At 45.1% G+C, this 22209-nt stretch overlaps 2 protein-coding genes across 4 annotated transcripts in view; one reads left to right on the forward strand and one right to left on the reverse strand.

The window, feature by feature from the left end:
• The window catches only part of pcid2 (PCI domain containing 2), a 49871-nt gene extending 32384 nt beyond the window's left edge, over positions 1-17487 (reverse strand). The window contains exons 1-6 of one of the 3 annotated variants that reach the window (XM_078559559.1): positions 17353-17443; positions 16921-17044; positions 10032-10134; positions 9657-9746; positions 7099-7172; positions 3861-3926 (exon numbers count right to left, since the gene is read on the reverse strand). In XM_078559559.1, coding sequence (XP_078415685.1) covers positions 3861-3926; positions 7099-7172; positions 9657-9746; positions 10032-10067 — 266 coding nt within the window. In that variant the 5' untranslated portion in view covers positions 10068-10134; positions 16921-17044; positions 17353-17443. Of the gene's footprint in view, positions 1-3860; positions 3927-7098; positions 7173-9656; positions 9747-10031; positions 10135-16920; positions 17045-17352 lie in introns of all 3 variants that reach the window. The other 2 variants (XM_078559558.1, XM_078559560.1) reach the window with 2 other exon arrangements.
• A 152-nt stretch (positions 17488-17639) lies between these two features.
• LOC144691453 (cullin-4A-like) overlaps positions 17640-22209 on the forward strand; it is a 56140-nt gene continuing 51570 nt past the window's right edge. The window contains exon 1 of the mRNA XM_078559552.1: positions 17640-18027. Coding sequence (XP_078415678.1) covers positions 17640-18027 — 388 coding nt within the window. The remainder of the gene's footprint in view (positions 18028-22209) is intronic.

Below are 22209 nucleotides of genomic sequence, written 5' to 3' on the forward strand. Positions count from 1 at the left end.
CTGTTTCACGCTGCTATTATGCAGTAGGAACACGAGTGGTATTCGCCACTAACAGGGTGTTGCTGTCAAGCCCTTGGTATTATATTGGTATTCTTGCAAAGTGTCCTGATGAGTGCAAGACAAAAACCCTAGAGATGTCTCTTTACTCAGCAATACTCAAGTTCTGTACACCAAACGACAACATGAGAAAAGAGTCTGACTTGCTGGCTGGTTGTTTAATTATAAAAGGCGCAATGCCTAGACATGCTCTTTCTGCTTGTGAGCAAGCGTTAAATGAGCTACATTGTGAGCCCGACTGATTGGTTGTCAGTGTAATTCTTAGCACAGTCAGGATTGTTCAGCAAGTGCTGTCCGGTCACAGAATCACACCTAACGTTAGACCATTATGTTTTGAGTTTTGCAAGCTTGGGCCGGTTGAAAACATTCAATACTCTACTTATTGCAAACAGCTGAAGGAATGTGCTGTTTGACACGATCCGCCAGTTGTCAGGGCGTACGGCCTACATACCTGGAATCGCACCAGCACTGAAATTCATATACCAAGTTATCGATTTGTGTGGTAGGCAGAATGTTTTTTTGGCTTGATGACAGTATCCTGTTTGTAACAGCACGAAATGGCTAGCTTGAGCTGTTGCTCAAATCAGTAGGAATGCCGTGTCAATATGCTCATTCGACATTGTGAGCCTATTCACTAATGTACCACTCAAGGGAGCCATAGACATTTGAGCCACGTCACTATATCATGGCGACCTAGACGTGCCACCACTATCTGACTCTATAATCATTTAACTTATGAACCTAGCAACTCGTGCAGTTGAGTTCAGTTTTAATGACACCATGTATGCCCAAATCGATGGTATTGACATGGGTTCCTCTCTAGGCCCAACTCTCACTGAGTTTTGTCAGTTCCACGAGAAAAACATTTTTGAAGGATGATCCCTAACCTCCTACCTCTTTCATATTTCCAATATCTAGGTGATATGTTTGCCAAATTTGAATCTGCAGCTGTATGCAAGAATTTCCTTACATACCTTAATGCAAATCATGGATGAGGGTTTCAGCAGCAGATGAGCTGAGGTAGGGGTGAAGTTCGGCAATGTTACAAAGATCGAAATGGGCGGTCTTTGTGATGGATGAAAGTGTGGTCAAAAGCTCATCACGGAGTTAAGTGTCACACAAAGGTGCAAACAGTTGCCAGGGAGACAGATGGAGTCAGTAGTTAAGGAACTGAATTTGGAATGGGGACTAAACACAATGGTTTCAGTCTTCCTAAAGTTTGATTGGAAGAAATATCTGCTCATCCAGTACTGGATGTCACATCATTATAATCATGTGTTCTGCTCAAAGGCAGGTCATTGGCTTATAGTAGTCTTTCCATCTCTCCCAATCCTGTGCCAGTCTTTTCATTTGCCAATAATTTCCATCAATTTTCAACCCATCCAACATTGATATTCTCTTCCTCCCTCTTTTACCTTGAAATCTTGTCACCATCACTTACAAGTCTGTTTCCTCTTAAGTGTGTCCTACCCAGTCTCTCTGTCTTTTCCTAATTAAATTCAACAAATTTCTTTGCTCATTCACTCTCCACAGCACTTCATCATTTGTTACTTTTTCTGTCCAGCTGATCCTTTCCATTCTCCTCTAAACTCACATTTCGAAGCTATTTAGCAAGTTGATCTCCTTTTTCCGTAAGGTCCAAATTTCACATCCATACAAAACAACACTCCAAATCAAGCTCTTCGAGTGGTTTACTCAGCTTTCTGGTTAGCAACTGTCTCTTCTTACCAAATGTGGCCTTTCCCATTGCTATCCTTGTTCTTATTTTTGTTGCATCTTCCATCTGCAGATATTATGCTTCCTAAATACTTGAATTTTTGCTCCTGTTCCAGTTCTCTTCCTTCTATGAATATTTCTTGGTGATTTTCAGATATGCATCACTTTCGTGTTGCTAGTGTTCACTTTCATTCCAAAGTTCATACCTGCTGTTACTAGTCTATCTATTAGCTCTTGTAATCCTTCTTCTGTGTTTGTTATAAGTGCTTTGCCATCTGCAATCTAACTGATGTTATCATTCGTCCCCTAATCTTAAAACCAGATTCTGGGTCTTCAAACGCTTCTTTGATCATAGCTTCTACATAGACATTGAAGGGGACAGGTGATAAACAATACCCTTGTCGAGCTCCTCTTCCAATTACGACTCCCCGTTGGCCACTCTGTCGCTGTTTTTATATTCATATATTCTTTCCAGTCTATCAAAATTCTTTTAGCACTGTCAAGAGCTTAATCCAGTCAGCCTTATGAATGCTTTTTCAAAATCTACAAAACGAACATGGGGCAGAATTTTGCCCTCGTCAGGTGGGCGCAGAGAAGCCGACCGCCGCCCACGATCGGGCCCGGACACGGATTTCACGCTGACTGGCCAATTAATGGCCAGCCAGCGTGAAACGCGTGCTGCAGCACTCAGCACTGCTGGGGTGGGGGTGGCAGGAGCGCGAGCGCCGATTTTCATGCATGCTTGCGGGTGCGTGCAGTAAAAGCTCCCTGAGGCACAGAGCTGCCTCAGGGAGCTGAAGAAATAGGAGGGGCCAAAGACTGGAGAAGATCGGGACTAATGGCACGTTGGTGGGAAGAGAAGCCACGGCAAGTCATGCTCTGGATATGATTGATAAGAATAGAACCAGGCAAAAGTAACTCCATCCAGTTGGATGACAAGAGAGAGGTGTTGCAGGAGGATGGTGCGGTCAACCATGTCATAGGCTGCAGACAGATTGAGAAGGGAGAGTTTACCCTTGACACAGTCACATGGGATAACATTTCTGACTTTGATAAGAGCTGTTTCAGAACTGACTGGAGGGATGCACACACCGAGTTCCAGGAAAACAAGCACTGATTTGGAGGGGGCCGACAACAAGTTCGAAGGCTTTGGAGACTAGAGATGGGACGGTGGTTTGCAAGGACTGTGGAGTGAAGGATTGTTTTTTTTTTGAGTAGAGGGATGATGTGGGCAGATTTAAAGGAGAGAAGGACAACATATCAAGAGAGAGAGGATGTTAATAATACCAGCTAACATGGGAACCAGGAGGGGAAGTTGGCTGGTCAGCAGTTTGATGGGAATAGGATCAAGAGAGCAGGAGGTGGGTCTCATGGGCAAGATAAGTTCGGAGAGGGCATGATATCTTCTCTTATGAAGATAAGAGAGAAACTACAGAAAGCTGTGATTTTAAGATTAGGGCTAGGACAGGGGGAGCTTTGGAGAAAACTTAGCCCGGTGGGCTAGTGGAAGGGAAGGATGCTTCACAGGCAGCTGAGCAATGGTCTCAGTCTTGGTGACAAAGAAGTCCAGAAGCTCTTCACAATTATTGTTGCAGGCAGAAGAGTTTAAGAAGACAGTATGCAATAGAGAAAAGAAGCTGGGGGAAGGGGGAGCATGGGGAGGTGGTTTTGAAAGGAAGCGAGGCAGTGCCCAAAGAAAATTGTTATATTCATTCATGGAATGTGGGTGTCACTGGCTAGGCCAGCATTTATTGCCCATCCCTAGTTGCGCTTGAAAAGGTAGTGGTGCGCTACCTTCTTGAACTGCTGCAGTCCATGTGTTGTAGGTGCACCCACAGTGCAAAATTATTACAAAGCCAATTAGCACGTGGTCCAGGAAGGGGAGTTAGGTGGTTTGGTGAGAATGGGGGTCAAGGGAGCAGGAGGTGGGTGTCATGGATGAGATAAACGTGTTGAAATAGTAGAGAAACTAGGCCAGATATAGTTCGAGGCTAGGGCTAGGCAGGAAGTACAACAAGTGCAAAAATATAACTCCAGATTTCTTTAAATTATGTTTATAATTTCTCACTGTTCTTTAGGAAGGATATTGAACCACAAACGTTTGGCATTTGTATGCTTCTACAAAGTCATGATTTGCAACAGCGAAGGCACACCTGTTAAAGGAAAAAGAACAAGAATTACTCTGCATTTTAATGTGAATCCAAGGCACCTGCTGACTTAGGTTTGATTATCTAATATGCAGATTTCTTCTTCCTCGGTACTCTCCTCCACATACCATCAGTATTACTTAATAATTTAAAAGTAAGAGACCATTTACCAAACAATGATCATAATATAATTGAACTGAACCTTAGGTTTGAAACATAGAAACTTAACAAAGTGACTACGATTCTAGACTTTTGTAAAGCTAACCTTCATAGGATGAGACTAAGACTGACAACAGTAAACTGGTTAAAACTACTATCAGATAAATAATACAAAAGAACAGTGAAAAGTATTCAAAATTAATTAAGCTTAATACAAGACTACTATAACCCCCTAGGGGTAAGAGTACCACTTACCAAATAAAAAAGCCACAACAGACAAAAGAGGTGAGAGATAGCATAAAGCTAAAGGAAAGAGCACACAAAAGTATAAGGATAGTACAGGAGCCAGGAGCAATATAACGAGCAGCAAGGAAGGCAAAAAAGATAGTGGGGACTGCAAAAATGAATACAAAAAGAATCTTGCAAGAGATGCAAGATTAACACACAGAAGGTTTTTACAGTTATATTAGAAGAGAAAGGGGAATATGGGCCCTTAAAAAACAGTTACAGTAATATTGCAAACGAAAATAAGGAGGTGGCAAACTTGTTAACAAATTACTTTGAGTCAGTCTTCACAGTAGAGGGACAGGGTAGATACCTGACATTCCATGGAAACTAATGAATCAAGGGTCGGAACTCACTAAAGTCAGCAAAACAGTATTAGGAAAAGTACTGGCGCTGAAGGCTGACAAATCCCAGGGCCTGATGGTTTCCATCCCAAAGAAAAGCACATGGGTTCTTTTCTACAAGGGTGGAATTGAAAAGCAGAGAAGTTGGGGTAAAGTTTCTACTTTTCTCACACTCAGCAATCCGGCCTGAAATTGTGCTCGTTTTCAGAAACAGGTTTTTTCTGGTTCAGGTTTTTGCTCAAACTCATCTGCATAGCACTGAACATAAAATCTTCAGCAAGTCAGCACAATCAGGCAGTGATTTGGAGCATTGTTTAAAGAAAACTAAAAATGATCTATTTAAGGGTGATAATAATGCATTTGATGGTAGTGATGCAATTTTATTAATGGAGCAGAAAATGAATTTATCTTACTTTGCACTTGTAATTTTTCGATCTTTAGTGCTGGTTTGGCCGATGTGAGGCCAATTACACTGAGAAAAAAAAATCAGTGCAACCCCTGGAAGCTCCAGGCCAATCACAGAGCCTTGGTTCGATCACAATTAGAGCACTTTCAACGGTTCTAGTCGCCATATTATTAAAAAAAATATATAATTAGCATTGGAGAAGGTGCTAAAATGATTTACTCAATCAATATCAGAACTCCAAGATTATACACAAGGAAAGACTGAGCAGGGTGGAGGTCTTTTCTCAAGAAAATACTGAGGAGTGACCTGATAGGGGCCTCTTATGAAAAAAAATGATAGGGTACACATAGGGAAGAGATTTCCACTTGCAGCAAAGACCAGAAACAGGGGCCATAAATATAAGATAACCACTATTACATCTAATAGGGAATTCAAGAGAAATTTCTTTATCCAGGAAGGTTGGAATATGGAAATCGGTACCGCAGGGAGTGGTTGAAGCGAATAGCAGAGCTGCATTTAAGGGGAAGTTAGATCAATACATGAGGAGGAAAGGAATAGAAGGATATATTAATGGGTCAGATTAAGAAGGGTGAAGGAGGCTTGTGTGGATCGTAAAGATTGGGATAAACTTGCTAGGTCAAATGGCCTGCTTATGTGCTTTAAATACTGTGTAATAGTTCAATAGATTAAGCAGGTGGATGAAACTGTGGAAGATGGATTTCAAGAGCTAAGTCTAAACACATCCATTTTAGACCAAAAAAGGATTGATTTGAGCATTTTTTAAAATGGTGAGAAGCTAGGAACAGTGGAGATCCAAAGAGATTTAGGGCTCTGTATACAGTAGTCCATGTAGTCATCAGATACAAAAATAATCAAAAAGGCTGATAGGATGTTAGCCTTTGTAACTTGAGGGCTAGAATATAAAAGGGGAGGAAGTTTGCTAGTTATATAAAGCCCTGTTTAGACCGCATCTGAAGTACTTTGTACAGTTCTGAGCATTGCACCTTAGAAAGGATATACTGGCTTTGGAAAAAGTACAGCGGAGATTCACCAGAATATGACCACGTCTCCAAGGGTTGGATTATGAGGAATGATCACAGAAACTATAGTCTTGTACTCCCAGGAATATAGGTGGTTAAGGGATGATTCGATTGAGTTGTTTAGGATTTTAAAAGGAATTGGTAGGATAGATAGAGAGAAACTTTCTCTGCTGGTGGGACAGTCAAGAGTATGGGGACATAACCTTAAATTCAGTTAGGCCATTCAGGAGATAAATCAGGAAATATTTCTTCGTGTGAAGACTCTCTGCCACAAAATGCAGCAAATACTAGCTGAATTAATAATCTTGAATCTGAGATAGATTTTGTTAGCCATGGGCATTAATGGATATGGGGTCAATGTGAGTAGATGGAGTCAGCATACAGATCAGCCATGATCTGATTGCAATGAGGTAAAATAGGCTAGAGAGGCCGAATGGCCTACTCCTGCACCTAAGTATAATTACAGCACCAACTGTGAACCGTGATAACATCACATGAAGCTTTCCTAACCATGTAACTTTCCATTTATAGCACCATATCTAAAGGGTTTTCCTCACAGTTACTACATCAGTCATTTCCCCAGAAGATGCAAGAGTACTTGTAACATGAGGTGTTAATGTATTTTGCTGTGAATACCATTCACTGTTCTCAATTACTTTTTGCTGAGAAAGATTCAAAGGTAAATGGTTTTACCAATGCATTTTGCCACAAAGTGCATGTTGGTGGAGAACATTCAAGGAGGAGGCAGTTTCCCCATAATTGGGGAGGAAAGGGATTGCGCCAAGTTATTAGAGTTCCCTCACATGCAGTGGAGTGAGCAGTAATACAATGACACCATAAATGATATGATGCAGGGGACTGCAGGCAGAAAATATATCAAAAGAGGAAAAATAAGTTTTAAATAAAAGATGTTAATGGCAAATAAACATTGAGGCTTCCTTTACCTTAAATGAGCTGCCACCATTTCATCATAAGGGGGTTCCAGGATCTGCTGGCATCTCTCCTCTGGGCTTGCTAACTAGTTTAGAAGCAAAAATAGATATCCTTTAGAGATATGAAGTTTCTGGCCCCGGTTCGAAGCAATGATCTTAACGTTTCATATAAAATCATGGAAGCCTAAGGACTTAAACGCATTGAGCATAATATTGCATTGTAATATATTACTGACACAATTACCAGATGCTTAAAGCTAAACTGCTACAGGATAAATTGGATTTTTTACTGTTCTGGTGAAGCAAGTGCATTCAGAGAAACTAGAGCTCTTTTTATCACAGCCAAGTTGAGAGATAAAAAAATCTATTTCTATCGGTCAGATAGTTGGTGCCTACAGGGTAATAGCATTACCCAAAGAATGAAAAGAGCAGGTCGGAAGAAATGTTTATCCATGGAGCAAATACTCTGGATGCTGGAAATCCAGAATCAAACCAGAAAATGCTGAAAATATTCAGTAGGTCAGCAGCATTTCTGGGGAGAGAAAAAGAGTTAACGTTTCAGGTCAATGACCTTGCATCAGACAAAACGTTAACTTTTTTCTTCTCTCCACTGGTGCAGATAGGCCTGCCCCACAGAAACAATGGGTCTTTGACTGCTTTGGGTAAGTATTTAAAAGAAACATTTAAAAGGATACAAGGGCAGGGGAAATGGATTGTGTGAATAGCTCTTTTCAGGGAACCAGCACATACAAGTGCAGCCAAATGATCTTATGTATAAAATTCTATGATGCATATCCTCTTGCAAGGCCAGCCAGTTTTTACTGTATTTCCCTGCTATCCTGGTGTGCTACTCTTGCTTTCGTGTATATACAACATTCCTATCGTCACTACTGCACTGGCTGTACACCCCGCCACCTTCCAATCGCTAATATCTTTCCTGAAGAGAATAAGCTGGGGATGAGTGTGAAGCCCAGAGTGAGTGAAGGTCAAGATCTACTAGTTAAATTACAGGATGGACTTCCCTTCCACACTACCGCAGATCCCTTATTTTGGGAATCGCACATTTCCTTCCCGGATTGTACCCAAAGCAAAAATACTATGCTGTTAATCTCTCCCAAATCCCTAATCCCACTGCTCAACAAATATTGATCCAGCTCCTTCTAAAGCTACCAACTAGCCCTGAAACACCCTAGGAACCAGAGGAGGTAAAAAGCTTTTTCTGTTCCCTGAACTTTCTTGACGCTTGGGAATTTTGCCCCCGTGCTTCCTTGTTCATTCTTTACTTCTAACTTGTCAACAATTTCCATTGCCTCGAGCAGCGGAAGCAGCTTTACTGTAATGCACAAGAACATGCATTTATATATAGCATCTTTTATATACTAAAATGCCCCAAGGCACTTCACAGGAGTGTTATCAAACAAAATTTGACACTGAGTCACAGAAGGAGATATGAGGGCACGTGCCCAAAATCTTGGCCAAAGCAAAGTTTTATGTAAGAAAGAGAGCTAGAGAGTTTTAGGGGGTGAATTGCAGAGCTGAAGGCCTAGGCAGATGAAGGCACGGGCAATAGTGGAGAAATTAAGAGCAGGAATGCGCAAAAGGCCAGAATTAGAGGAGCACAGATATCTCAAGGGTGGGGGGTGTAAGAGGTTACAAAGTCAGGGAGGGAAGAGGCCATGGAGGGAATTGAAACTAAGGAGGAGAATTTTAAAATCAGGGTGTTGTTTAAAGTTAATCAATGTTGGTCAGCAAGCACAGGAATGACAGGTGACTGGAATTCGGTGCAAGTTTGGATATGGGCAGCAGGTTTTTTGGATGAACTGAAGTTTATGAAGGGTGGAAGATGGGAGTCTGGCCAGACATCAGCTGGGATAGTTAAGTCTAGCATTAACAAAGGTGAGGGTGAGGGTTTCCATGCAATCCATGAGCAATCCCATGCAGACCTACTAATTATTTTACAAATAATGCATTTCTTATAGATTACTTAGTATGTTTAATGAGGAGGCCTTGTGGTGCAGTGGGCACAGTCCGCGCCTCCGAGACAGAAGCTCCGGGTTCAAGTCCCACTCCAGGACTTAATGACCAAGGAAGGTGCGTTCATAATGTAGCCAAACAGGTTGGGTATCAACTCGTAAATCCTTCCAATACACGCCAATGGTAGGCTGAAGAGTGGGAGAGATTTCTGGTCAGCCATGTGATGGAAAGAAATTGGCGCCTCTGTCATCACTGTCCATGGTTCTAGACATGTAAAGATGCATGTTGTCACAGCAACTCAGACTCCTGGGGGAGAGGGGCCTGGTTGCCTCAATTGGCTGGATAGCCGGTGTTGACCAGATTGGTGCCAACATCGCAGGGTTTGGTCCCCGTTCTGGCTGGGGTGAATTTGGGGCCTGCCTCTTTGTCCTACCCATGGTAGAGGTCGTGGCACTATGGGTTGGACCTGCCTGCGGGCAAAGAACTCAACAAGAAAAAAAAGTAGTATGTTTAATATATTGCAACAATTGTAACTTCTACAATCTCTCAAATACCTTGTCAAATACCATGCTCACAGAGAAAGCTCTATATCTTACCTGTAGCCTACGATTTGCAACATGAGGGTGTTTAAAAGACAAAAATTCAGCACAGGAATCACCATCTCTACTGTCGATGAACTCCAAAACCTAATACAGCAACAGGAATGTAATAGTATGTTAGAATTCCAGTGGTACATGTATAAAAGAAGCGTACACAATTAATCAAATGTGTTAGATACAACTGGTGCATGTATAGAGGAATGTACACAATTAATGAATGTAGTTTAAATGTTAACAGTACATGCATATGGTCATTAATTTCCCACAAAACACTGAAGAGTCTGTGTAGCCTTAGCTCAGTGACCTCTGCTTCATTTCAAATCTCTACAATTGATGGTATTTCTCTTTGCCAAAAGATAGAGATAGAATTACCTGCTGTAAATACTGATTTAGCGTGATGTGTGCCATTTCTGGCAGTGCGGAGTATGATGGTTAACGGTTCAGGCAGCACCAAAGCAAAGTAGCATGAGATCACCTGAGGAGATGGAGGAAACAAAAAAAATAATCAAAGAGAATGCAGTTATAATTCTAGGAGGCACACTTCTTTCATTGAGGCAGTGTTTGTTAAATTAATAGAACATTATCCTTCACTTTTTTTAAATAAAATACATGGAAGCGATTTGTACTAGTTACAGTACAGAGGCCACTTCAAGTTACTAATGTTATCGTAGCTGATTCGGGTCTTAATGTAACCATGGGAAGATCATTAGTATTGCCCTTATAGGACAGAGATGAGGAGAAATTTTTGCTCTCAGAGGGTTGTACAATTTTGGAACTCTGCCTCAGAAGGCAGTGGAAGCAGGGTCGTTGGATATTTTTAAAGCAGAGGTAGATAGATTCTTGTTCGGCAGGAGAATCAAAGGTTATCAGGGATAGATGAGAACATGAAATTCAAAACACAAACAGATCAGCCATGATCTTATTGAATGGCAAAGCAGGCTTGAGGGGCTGAATGGTCCTATTTTGTATGTTTGCATGTTTGTACTGGGGGGATGGAGCACTGATCACACTGATTTGTGTGTTCATCTGAGTAGCTATGTGCAGCTCTGTCTGACCCAGTCTCTGAAAAGAGAGGAACAAAAACAGAATTACCTGGAAAAACTCAGCTGGTCTGGCAGCATCGGTGGAGAAGAAAAGAGCTGACGTTTCGAGTCCAACATGACCCTTCAACATGTTGGACTCGAAACGTCAGCTCTTTTCTTCTCCACCGATGCTGCCAGACCTGCTGAGTTTTTCCAGGTAATTCTGTTTTTGTTTTAGATTTCCAGCATCCACAGTAGCTTTTAGCTTTTTGTTTTTATCTCTGAAAAGAGAGGCTCTGGTGTACCGTTACACAGGGAGGTAGCCCATGCCAGGAGACCAGCAGGGCGCCCAAAGCTCCAACTCAAGGATGCTGTCAAAAGGTACATGAAAGCCTTCAACATCAATCACGACAAGTGGGAAACTCTAGGTGATGATCAATGCAAATGGTGGGACCAGCTATGGGCAGGAATTTGCCACCATGACGCCATGTGCCTTCAGAAACTCCAAAGCGACGCCAACCTTGCAAACAAGGCGTCATCAGAGGTCATCCCACACCACTGGCAAGGGACATCTTCATGTTTGGCACTTGTGGAAAACTTTGCCTTTCCAAAATCGGCTTGTTCAGCTATCAAAGGAAACAGAGATAGTACCATCTGACCTCACCAAAGTTCCGAGACTGCATTCCCATCATCTCTCAGCGATGGATGAATACAAATTATCAGTGTGCCATTAGTGTGGTAAAAAAACTACATTAATGTAATGATATTCCGTCACCGCTATCTATCGCCATGTGTCTTCTCACTCCGTGGATTATGCTGCTACAAGTTAGGGTGCCTCATGTCCCTGTAGTTCACTGGTGAGTTTTTAATTGCACTACGAATGTCAAGATTATGCTACCTCCTTAGTGTTCACTCACTTTCTCTCAGGAAAGAAACATAGATAGCACATGATGGAGCACCTTGCATCACTGCTCCAGCTTTGATCCAGTAGATGACTGAATATCAGGCATGCTATTTTGTGCTGTGTCCGGTACTGGAGCAAGATTTGATGGTCTCAAAGATTCCAGCAAAGGCCCAATTCAGGGCAGCAGGGAAGGTCCATGCTCTTCACTTTCTACCCGCTAGGTTTGTCCTGTGTAGATCAGGATCAATGCCAAGCCAAGGGCCAACAGAGTGGACTTAGGGGGATGTTACCTATTGTACTGGTTGTGCCTTGCAAAACAGCCTGCAGCTTGCTCCCTCCCAGCTCAATACGTGCACCGACCTAACTCTGAAAGTGCAATGTACAGTCAACAACAATTCCAATATGGCTGTATCATGCAAGGACCAGGATAGTACAAGGCCAACTAGATGGTTATACTTCAATATAAAATCATTAAATCCATTCATTCCATGATTTCTGCCTTGTCATACATGAATGCTGTAACTACCAACACTGGTTCCTTCCATATCCAATATCAGGTCTATAATAATCTTGATGACCACCATGCCCTACGCGCAGGAAATGAAAATCCTTTTGCTTTCTATTCTTCAGTTTCTTCATGTCTTTGCAAACCTACCAACAGCTACTATCCCCTACTATCAATGGTTCCATCTTCCTACACCCATCATCATTCTTGGCCTCGTCATCTCCTCTGATCGGAAAAAGAGCTCTCAACTCCTCTCCATTGTTAGAGCTGCAAGAAATCCAAATTCCTTGTTCCTATCAAGTAGCTCTGCCATCCCGACAACCCTCTAATCAGTATCAGCTCCAAATCAATTCCTACAGCAATCCTAATTAAATCCGCACTACTGGGAACATATTCTGCATCTGGCTGGCAGGGCAGGAACCGGGCACAAACATTGCCTACATGCCATTAATATATATACTGGTGCAAAGAGCAGGGTGCTCAATGAGTGGATCTTCAGTTGGCAGATAGGGTGCATGACACTGGCTCCCAATCCAACAAGGACAGCTCCAAAAAACAATTTTTAGCTGATGGGCTGCACAGTCAACTCGTCGGTCTTGGCTTATTTCCCATTTTTCTTTTCATGCCAGACACCACTTTTTCGCCTCTATGTCCCTGACGCATGCCAAATTTCTAGAGGTCCTGCTAACAGGAATCGGCCTGTGGGCCTTGTGCAGTTACTGTGATTGAGCAACGTCCAGCAGATAGATGGGAACACCACCACCTGGTGGTTCCCCTCCAAGACACTCGCCATCCGGACTTGGAAATATATCGCCGTTCCTTTACTGTCGTTGGGTCAAAATCCTGGAACTCCCTCCCTAACAGCACTGTGGATGTACCTACGCCACATGGACTGCAGCGGTTCAAGGCAGCAGCTCACCACCACCTTCTCAGGGGCAATTAGGGATGGGCAACAAACATTGGCCCTGCCGGTGAAGACCACATCCCAAGAATGAATTAAAAAAAAAATCACATCAGCAGCTAAACACCATCAATGAATGTTATGGAGATGATCTGATTTACCACAAAAAGCAACACATCCCAATCGTAAGCTCACAGTGACATCATATGGTTCACAGGAAATAATTGTTTGTGTCTGCATTGTTCTGACAAATAAATGCATTTTGGCTTTCTTTATCCAAGGCAAAGGACAACAGGTCCATTTTAGTGCAGGAACATGTGAAGTAGTACATTTTGAGGAAAAGAACAGTGCATGTAAATATGCCCGAAATGCTCAGGTTCCTAAGTGGAGGAAGAGAGAAAGATAAGGGTGCTGATAAAGAGGTGGATGTGCAGGTAGAAAAGGCTGCAAAAAGACAAATTTGATTCTGGTTTTATATGGAGGGTCATTGTTTTCTAAAGCAAGGAAGTAAAGTTGAATATGTGCAAGACATTGTCTCGTCCACGTTGGCGTAGCACAGAAACAATTAGGCTTTCCACGAGGAAGAGTATTCCAGCCATTGAAAGGCACAGTAAAGATTAACTTGAATTAGTTAACAGGAATTAGAGGTTACAGTTACATAGATAAGCATGCAAAAATGGAAAGGGGTGGAGTCTTTCACTGGACAAGGTTAATAGAAATTTCCAAGATTACGAAAAAGGATTTGAAAGGAACGATTGTCTGCAACGGTCGGTGAATCTGTAACAAGGGGGCACAAGAGTGAATATTATTTTTAGATCTAATGGAGAAGTTAGAAGGAATGTTTACACACAGGAGTAGGCCATTCATCCCCTCAAGCCTGTTCCACAATTCAACTAGATCATGGCTGATTTGCACCTTTTGGAGAGGATTATAGAATATATTGTGCAGAAACAGGCCGTTCAGCCCAACCAGTCCATACCAGTGTTTATGCTCCACTCGAACCTCCCATCTTTTCTCATCTAAATCTATCACTGTAACCCTCTATTCCCTTCTCCCTCATATGGTTACCCTATGTTATTCTCTTCAACCACTCCTTGCGGTAGCGATTTCACATTCTCAACAGTCTGGATAAAGAAGTTTCTTCTAAATTCCCTATTGGATTTCTTGGTGACTATCTTATATTAATGGTCTCTAGTTCTGCTCTTCCCCACAAGAGGAACCATTCTCTCTGTATTCACACCATCAAATCATTTCTTCATTTTAAAGACCTCTATCGGGTCAACCCTCAGCCTTCTTTTTTCAAGAGAAAAGAGACCCAGACTGTCAATCCTTTCCCAATATGCATACCCACACATTTCTGATATCATCCTTGTAAATGTTCTCTGCACCCTCTCCAGTGCTTCTATCTCCTTTTATAATATGATGACCAGAACTGCACATAGTACTCCAAGTGTAGTCTCACCAAGGTTTGAGACAAGTTTAACACAACTTCCTTACTTTTCAATTCTATCCGTCTAGAAATAAATAAAAGCAAAAAGTGCTGGAAAAACTCAGCAGGTTTGGCAGCACCTGTGGAGAGAGAAACAGAGTTAACATTTGCCATCAGAACCTGCTGGGCAGAAGAACAAAAAAAAATTATTAGACAGTGGCAAATCAATAAGGTGCACACCAACAATCCAATAAAGTAACAAGGTGCAGATACCAGCAAATAAATATAGGGCAATAGACCCACCAATGGGTTAATGGAGCATCAAGTGACGCTGAATAAATAGACAGAGAAGTGCGGAGACTAAGAAATCAATGAATTAATAGTGCAACAGACACCAATGAATTAATACTCACTTCTGAGTTACACTGTCATTGCTTCCTGCCTCTCGCCATTAACTGTCTTTCATCTGTTTAATTGCCAGTTTACTTTTCAAAGTGCTATGAATGACTATGCAATAAAGGTAAAAAAAGACCAAAAGGCTCTTTTGCTGAAGATGATTTTTGACTTTACTAAGGGACAGTTAATGTACAAGTCAAAGGGACTCAAAAACAACAGTAATCTTGGGTGAAGCGGAGTTAGAGGGTGAGGGATTATTAGATCAGGCCACATAGACGACATTCAGTTCCTATAATAAAGTATTCAGTCTTATTTATATCTGCACTGTAAATTTCTATGTAAAATTATCTTCCACCTTTAAACCCCACTACACTTGGAACTTTACTTGAGTCTTGATTCCTTGTGTGGAATGCCACAGGAAATTAGCTACTGGCTAGGCAATAATACAACAGAAACAGTAAACACACAGGAAAGATGTTACAAGGAAACAGGCCAGTTGTCCAATCAGTCCTTGTTAGTGTCAATCATTGTCTTGTTCCCACCATAAACTCTGTTCCTGAATCACTGATTCCAATGCCCCACTTCCTCGGCCACTATCTGAGACTGCGCCAGTCAATGTGTAACCGCGGTGTCTTATTCAACTCTGAGCTGAGCTTCCGAACACACATCCACTTCATCACCGAGACCCCCTGTTACATCTCCATCATTTCGTCAGTATCTGCCCTGCTTCAACTCACGTGCTGCTGAGACCTTCCTCTGTGCCTTTGTTACTTGTATGCTTGATAATTCCAATGTTGTCCTGGCCAGCCTCCCATCCTCCATAAAGTTCAGCTCATCCAAAACTCCGCTGTGCTGCCCATGGCCTTACTTGCACTAAGTCCAGTTCATCCATCACGCCTTTGCTAACTGAAGTACACTGGCTCCCTAATCTGGCAATGCCTTGATTTTAAAGGTGGCATCATATTTAAATCTCTCCTTGATCTTGCCCCTTCCTTATCTCCTCCAGTCACACAATGTTCCGAGGACTCTACATTCCTCCAATTTTGGCCTCTTTTGCATCCTCTCTTTGCTTCAACCACCACTGGACCAGCCGTGCCTTTCACTGCCAAGACCCTGGGATTCCCTCCGGAAACCCATTCGCCTCTTTCTTTTTACCTTTGAGAACGTCCCTAAAATCTACCTCTTTGACCAAGCTCACCTGTCCTGATACCTCTTCCCTATGTCACAGACTTGGGTGTCTGACTGAGCTCCTGTGGAGGTTTGTATGTGGTTTACCACATACGCACACACACCATCCCACCCACTGCCCCCAAACCTTTCTCTTCATCTATTACTTCAACATCATTCCTCAGGGAACCATGAACTGAGGAACAGATAGCAAAACCATTATTTTGACCTGGGGAGAGTAGCGCCTGGTGCCCAGGGCCCCTCAATACAAGTAGTGGCTATTGCTGCTTTTAATCTTGAACAGAGGGGCCCTTGTGGGAATGGGGGCAGGACCTCAAGCCACTGTGGCTTCTTTTGCCAATTAACTTCAATCTCTGCCCTCTTGTTCTCGATCCTTCCACCAGTGGAAACAGTTTCTCCCTATCTACTCTGTCCAGACCTCTCATGATTTTGAATACCTCTATCAAATCTCTTCTCAACCTTCTCTTTTCCAAAGAAAACAGTCTTAACTTCTCCAATCTATCTTCATAACTGAAGTTCCTCAACCCTGGAGCCATTCTCGCTAATCTTTTCTCCAATGCCTTCATAATCTTCCTTAAGTGCGGCACCTAAAACTGAGCGCGATACTCCAGCTGAGGCCGAACTGGTGTCTTATATAAGTTCAACATAACCTCCTTACTTTTACGAACATGTACTCTATGCCCCTATTAATAAAGTCTAGGATACTGTATGCTTTATTAACCGCCTCAACCTGTTTCACCACCATCACTGACTTATACACTCATACACCCAGGTAGAGTTGCCAACTGTCTTTAAATGTATTCCTGGAGGTTTTATCATGAGTTGCCCGCACACTTCAGTCATTAGTTGACCAAGACATCCATCCTTGTGACACACTGCCTTCCTACACCAACTGGAAAGCAAAAAGACTCATTACCCTATAGGACAATGCTTGATGTCAGCCAAATGGCCATTTTTCCCTCTATTTTCAAAAGCAAAATACTGCAGACGCTGAAAATCTGAAATAAAAACAGAAAATACTGGAAAAGCTCTGGCAGCATCTGTGGAGAGAGAGAGAGAAACAGAATTAATGTTTCCAGACCAATATGACTCTTCATTGGAGCTTCAATATGTTTATATCTGGTAAAGAGAAATATTGAAAGAAAATGACAAAAAAAAACAATCTTTTTCTAACGTCCTGATGATTTTTTTCTCTCCAGGGTTGCACACATCAGTTGTCCTGGAGATTGATCTTCAATTCCTGGAGACTCCAGGCCAAACCCGAAGGGTTGGCAACCCTACACCCAGGTCCCCTATCCCTCGAGAGCTGTACCCTTTATTTTATATCGTCTCTCCATGTTCTTCTTACCGAAATGGATTAGCTCATATTCCAGTGTCTTCAGACCCCAGTCCCCAGGCTCTGGGCCCTCGCTCGCCTCCAGCGGAAGTGGCCGTCTCCAGGGTGAAAGGTCGGATTATTTATTTCCGCTCCTGCTGGGCCCTCTCCTCCTGCTGCTCTCCCCGCGCTCGGCGGCTCCCGGCCCCCAGGACAGAGCGGAGGCTGCCTGCGGCCTAGGCCGGGTGGCGGTTCTCTCTCTCTCCCCCTCCCACACACACCTCATCACCTTCCCCCTCCCCTCTCCCCTGCCCCGGCTGATGCTGCGGCCGGCGGCTCCCTGTGAAGGTTCCCCCGAGGAGGAGCGGTTGGCCGTCGCCGCCGATGTCAGTGACCGCGGACACCCGAAGAAGAGAGTGCGGGTAGCCGAGCCGGCCGAGGCGGGCAGCCGCTCCTCGTCCCCGGGGAAAGCGGCCTCCCCGCAGGCCGGCCAGGGCAAGAGGCGGGTGCGGGGGTCGGACACGGCGGCACAGGGAGAGGCCGAGGCTGAGGCCCAGGCCCAGTCCGGGATGGCGGACCAGGGCCAGCGGATTTTGCGGAAAGCCAACTTCTCGGCGCTGCTCGGACACACTAACGGCCTGAGCAGGGCGGCGACTCCCGGAGGAAAACCGGCCACTTCCAGGAAACTGCTCATCAAGAACTTCAGAGGTGGGTCTGGGCCCCGTCAACCACCCCCCCAGAAATAACCCCCCAACCCCCTCCATCAAACCCCCCCGCCACCCCCTCCATCAAACCCCCCCCCCACCCCCTCCATCAAACCCCCCCGCCACCCCCTCCATCAAACCCCCCCCCCACCCCCTCCATCAAACCCCCCGCCACCCCCTCCATCAAACCCCCCGCCACCCCCTCCATCAAACCCCCCCCCTACCCCCTCCATCAAACCCCCCCCACCCCCCTCCATCAAACCCCCCCCACCCCCCTCCATCAAACCCCCCCCAACCCCCTCCATCAAACCCCCCCCCCAACCCCCTCCATCAAACCCCCCCCAACCCCCTCCATCAAACCCCCCCCAACCCCCTCCATCAAACCCCCCCCAACCCCCTCCATCAAACCCCCCCCAACCCCCTCCATCAAACCCCCCCCAACCCCCTCCATCAAACCCCCCCAACCCCCTCCATCAAACCCCCCCAACCCCCTCCATCAAACCCCCCCAACCCCCTCCATCAAACCCCCCCCACCCCCTCCATCAAACCCCCCTCCCACCCCCTCCATCAAACCCCCCCCACCCCCTCCATCAACCCCCCCCCCACCGACCCCCTCCATCAACCCCCCCCCAACCCCCTCCATCAAACCCCCCCCAACCCCCTCCATCAAACCCCCCCCAACCCCCTCCATCAAACCCCCCCCACCCCCTCCATCAAACCCCCCTCCCACCCCCTCCATCAAACCCCCCCCCCACCCCCTCCATCAACCCCCCCCCCCCGACCCCCTCCATCAACCCCCCCCCGACCCCCTCCATCAACCCCCCCCGACCCCCTCCATCAACCCCCCCCCGACCCCCTCCATCAACCCCCCCCCGACCCCCTCCATCAACCCCCCCCCGACCCCCTCCATCAACCCCCCCCCCGACCCCCTCCATCAACCCCCCCCCCCGACCCCCTCCATCAACCCCCCCGACCCCCTCCATCAACCCCCCCCCTCCATCAACCCCCCCCCTCCATCAACCCCCCCCCCCCCCCCCCCCGACCCCCTCCATCAAACCCCGAGCCATAATCACATCCCTCAAACCCCCATTCCCCTGGTAATTCCCCCCCCCATCAATCCATCCATCACATTTTTCCGATCAGCCATGATTGAATGGCGGAACAGACTCGCTGGGCCAACTAGCTTAATTTCTGCTCCTATGTCTTATGGTCAAACCACCCTTCTTATTCTTCCATTCCCCCACCCATCTCCCTGTTAATAACCTGCCAACCCCCCATCCCACCCCTCCTCAACCCCATCCCCTGGCAATAACCCACAACGTCCCACCCACACCCTCAATCGCACCCCAACAATAATGGGCTCCCTCAAACCTCTGCAATGAACGCTCTTCAACCATCCCCTATCCCCCGGTAACAACCCACAAACCCTCTTTCCCCACCCCCCACAAACCCCCATCAAATCCTATCTCCCCACAATAAACCCCTTTCAACCCCCATCCCACTGCAATAACCTGTGAACCCCTCACCAACCTCCCATTAACACCCTATTCCTCCATCAATTCCACTATTCCCACACAACCCACAAATACTGCCTCCATGAACCTTCCCATCCCAAAGAACAAACCCTAATTTTCCCTAGCAACCCCCAACTGCCATCAATCTCCTGCAATAACCCTCAATCCTCCTATCCCATCAACTCCACTGCCAATCACCCCCTCCCACAATAATCCCCACCCCCTATCCTCCCATGAACTCCCAATCAATCCCCCTTCAACACACAACCCAGTTCTCACCCCCCAACAACCACCATCTGAGCACCACCCACCCTCATTCCATCCACACCCCAACAAGCCCCCAACACCCCCGCAACAAACCACCGCCCAAAAAACCCTGCCCCACCAGCAACACTCTACCTGTCCCCCCAACAACTCCCTGCCCCCAATACCCTTCAATCAACTGAGACTTGTCCGAGTGCTCAGTCACTGTCTTTGATAGATTCCGGTGACTTTCCCACCATTAATGTTAACTGACAAGTTATGCCATTGTCTGATTTCTCCTTTGCTCCCTCTTAAATAACAGAGTGACATTTGCACTTTCCAATTCAAAGACACAATTTTCAAAATGACTGTAATTTCCCTGCAAGTTTCTTTGAATATTCTGGAGTGAAAACCATCAGGTTCTGGGGATTTGTCACTCGAGTCCCATTATTTTCTCCATACTTGTGTTAAATCCACTAACTTCCTCCTGCATTTTTAGGTTTCCTTGTACCACTGGTGTTTTGTTGTCTTCCTCCACTGGGAAACAGAAAGTATTCCTTTAACAAGTCTGTTGTTTCCTTAATGTCTATCATAGTCTCTCCTGCATTCACCCTTTAATGGTCCCACATGCACTCTATATTCTTTCATGGGATGTGGGTGTTGCTGGTTACGCCAGCATTTATTGCCTATCCCTAATTGCTCCTGAGAAGGTGCTGGTGAGCTGCCTTCTTGAACCGCTGCAATCCATGTGGTGTAGGTACAATCACAGTTAGGAAGTGCTGTTAGGAAGGGAGTTCCAGGATTTTGATCCAGTCACAGTGAAGTCAGGATGCTGTGTGGCTTGGAGGAGAATTTGCAGGTGGTGGCGTTCCCATGTGTCTGCTGCCCTTCTTCTTCTAGTTGGTAGCGGTTGTGGGTTTGGAAGGTGCTTTTGAAGGAACCTTGGTGAGTTGCTGCAGTGTATCTTGTAGATGGTAAACACTGCTGTCACTGTACATCAGTGGTGGAGGGAGTGGATGCTTAAGGTGGTGGATGGGGTGCCAATCAAGTGGACTGCTTTGTCCTGGACGGTGTCGAGCTTCTTGAGTGCTGTGGGAGCTGCACTCATCCAGGCAAGTGGGGAGTATTCCATCACATACCTGACTTGTGCCTTGTAAATGGTGGACAGGCTTTGGGGAGTCAGGAGGTGAGTTACTCGCCACAGAATTCCCAGCCTCCAACCTGCTCTTGTAGCCACTGTATTTATATGGCTGGTCCAGTTCAATTTCTGGTCAATGGTAACCCCCAGGATGTTGATAGGGGGGGGATTTATACCACTCACTTTCTCTTAATATTTTTCAAACATTTATGTCAGTCCAGCAGCAAGAAATGCCAGTGTACTGTTGGCTCAGTGAGGTTATTTTGGGTGTCTGTGTATCTGTTTCTGAAATGCTACCATCCTGGTGACCTGTCAACCCATCAACGTTTTGTCTGTTTGAAACACATTGTCACTAATAGTTTATGTTGAGTCTTTTCTGGCATGTAACACAAGGTTAACTGCTGGTAGGTACAGTTCTGCTGGTGTAAGCAGTAGGATTTGGTGAACTAATAGCGTTCATGCATATTGATACAGCATTCATAGACTCAGACCATTTGGCCCATTGGGCCTGTGCTGGCTCTTTGAAAGAGCTGTCCAAACTCCAGTCAGTCCCATTGGCCCCACTGTTTCTCCGTATAAGACCATAAGACATAGGAGCAGAAATTAGGCCATTCGGCCCATCGAGTCCGCTCCGCCATTCAATCATGGCTGATAAGTTTCTCAACCCCATTCTCCCGCCTTCTCCCCATAACCTTTGATCCCCTTACCAATCAAGAACCTATCTATCTCGGTCTTAAATACACTCAATGACCTGGCCTCCACAGCCTTCTGTGGCAATGAATTCCATAGATTCACCACTCTCTGGCTAAAGAAGTTTCTCCTCATGTAGCCCTGCAACTATTAACTGTTCAGCTATTTATCGAATCCCCTTTGGAAAGTTACTGTTGAATCAACAGTTCCACCGCCCTTTCAGGTAGTGCCTTCTAGATCACAGCGACTCACTGAATCAAATCATGCTTCCTATCTCCCCCTCTGGTTCTTTTGCCAATTCACTTCAATCTGTGTCCTTCTGGTTATTGATTCTCCTGTCACTGGAAACAGTTTGTCCTTACTCTGGGGAGGCGATGGCGTAGTGGTATTGTCGCTGGACTAGTAATCCAGAGACCCAGGGCAATGCTCTGGGGACCTGGGTTCGAACCTGCCATGGCAGATGGTGGAATCTGAATTCAATAAAAACCAGGATGACCGTGAAACCATTGTTGATTGTTGTAAAAACCCATCTGGTTCACTAATGTCCTTTTAGGGAAGATAACCTGTTTTCCTTACCTGGCCTGGCCTACATATGACTCCA

Source organism: Cetorhinus maximus, chromosome 16 (assembly GCF_964194155.1).
Source record: "Cetorhinus maximus chromosome 16, sCetMax3.hap1.1, whole genome shotgun sequence".
NCBI lineage: Eukaryota > Metazoa > Chordata > Chondrichthyes > Lamniformes > Cetorhinidae > Cetorhinus > Cetorhinus maximus.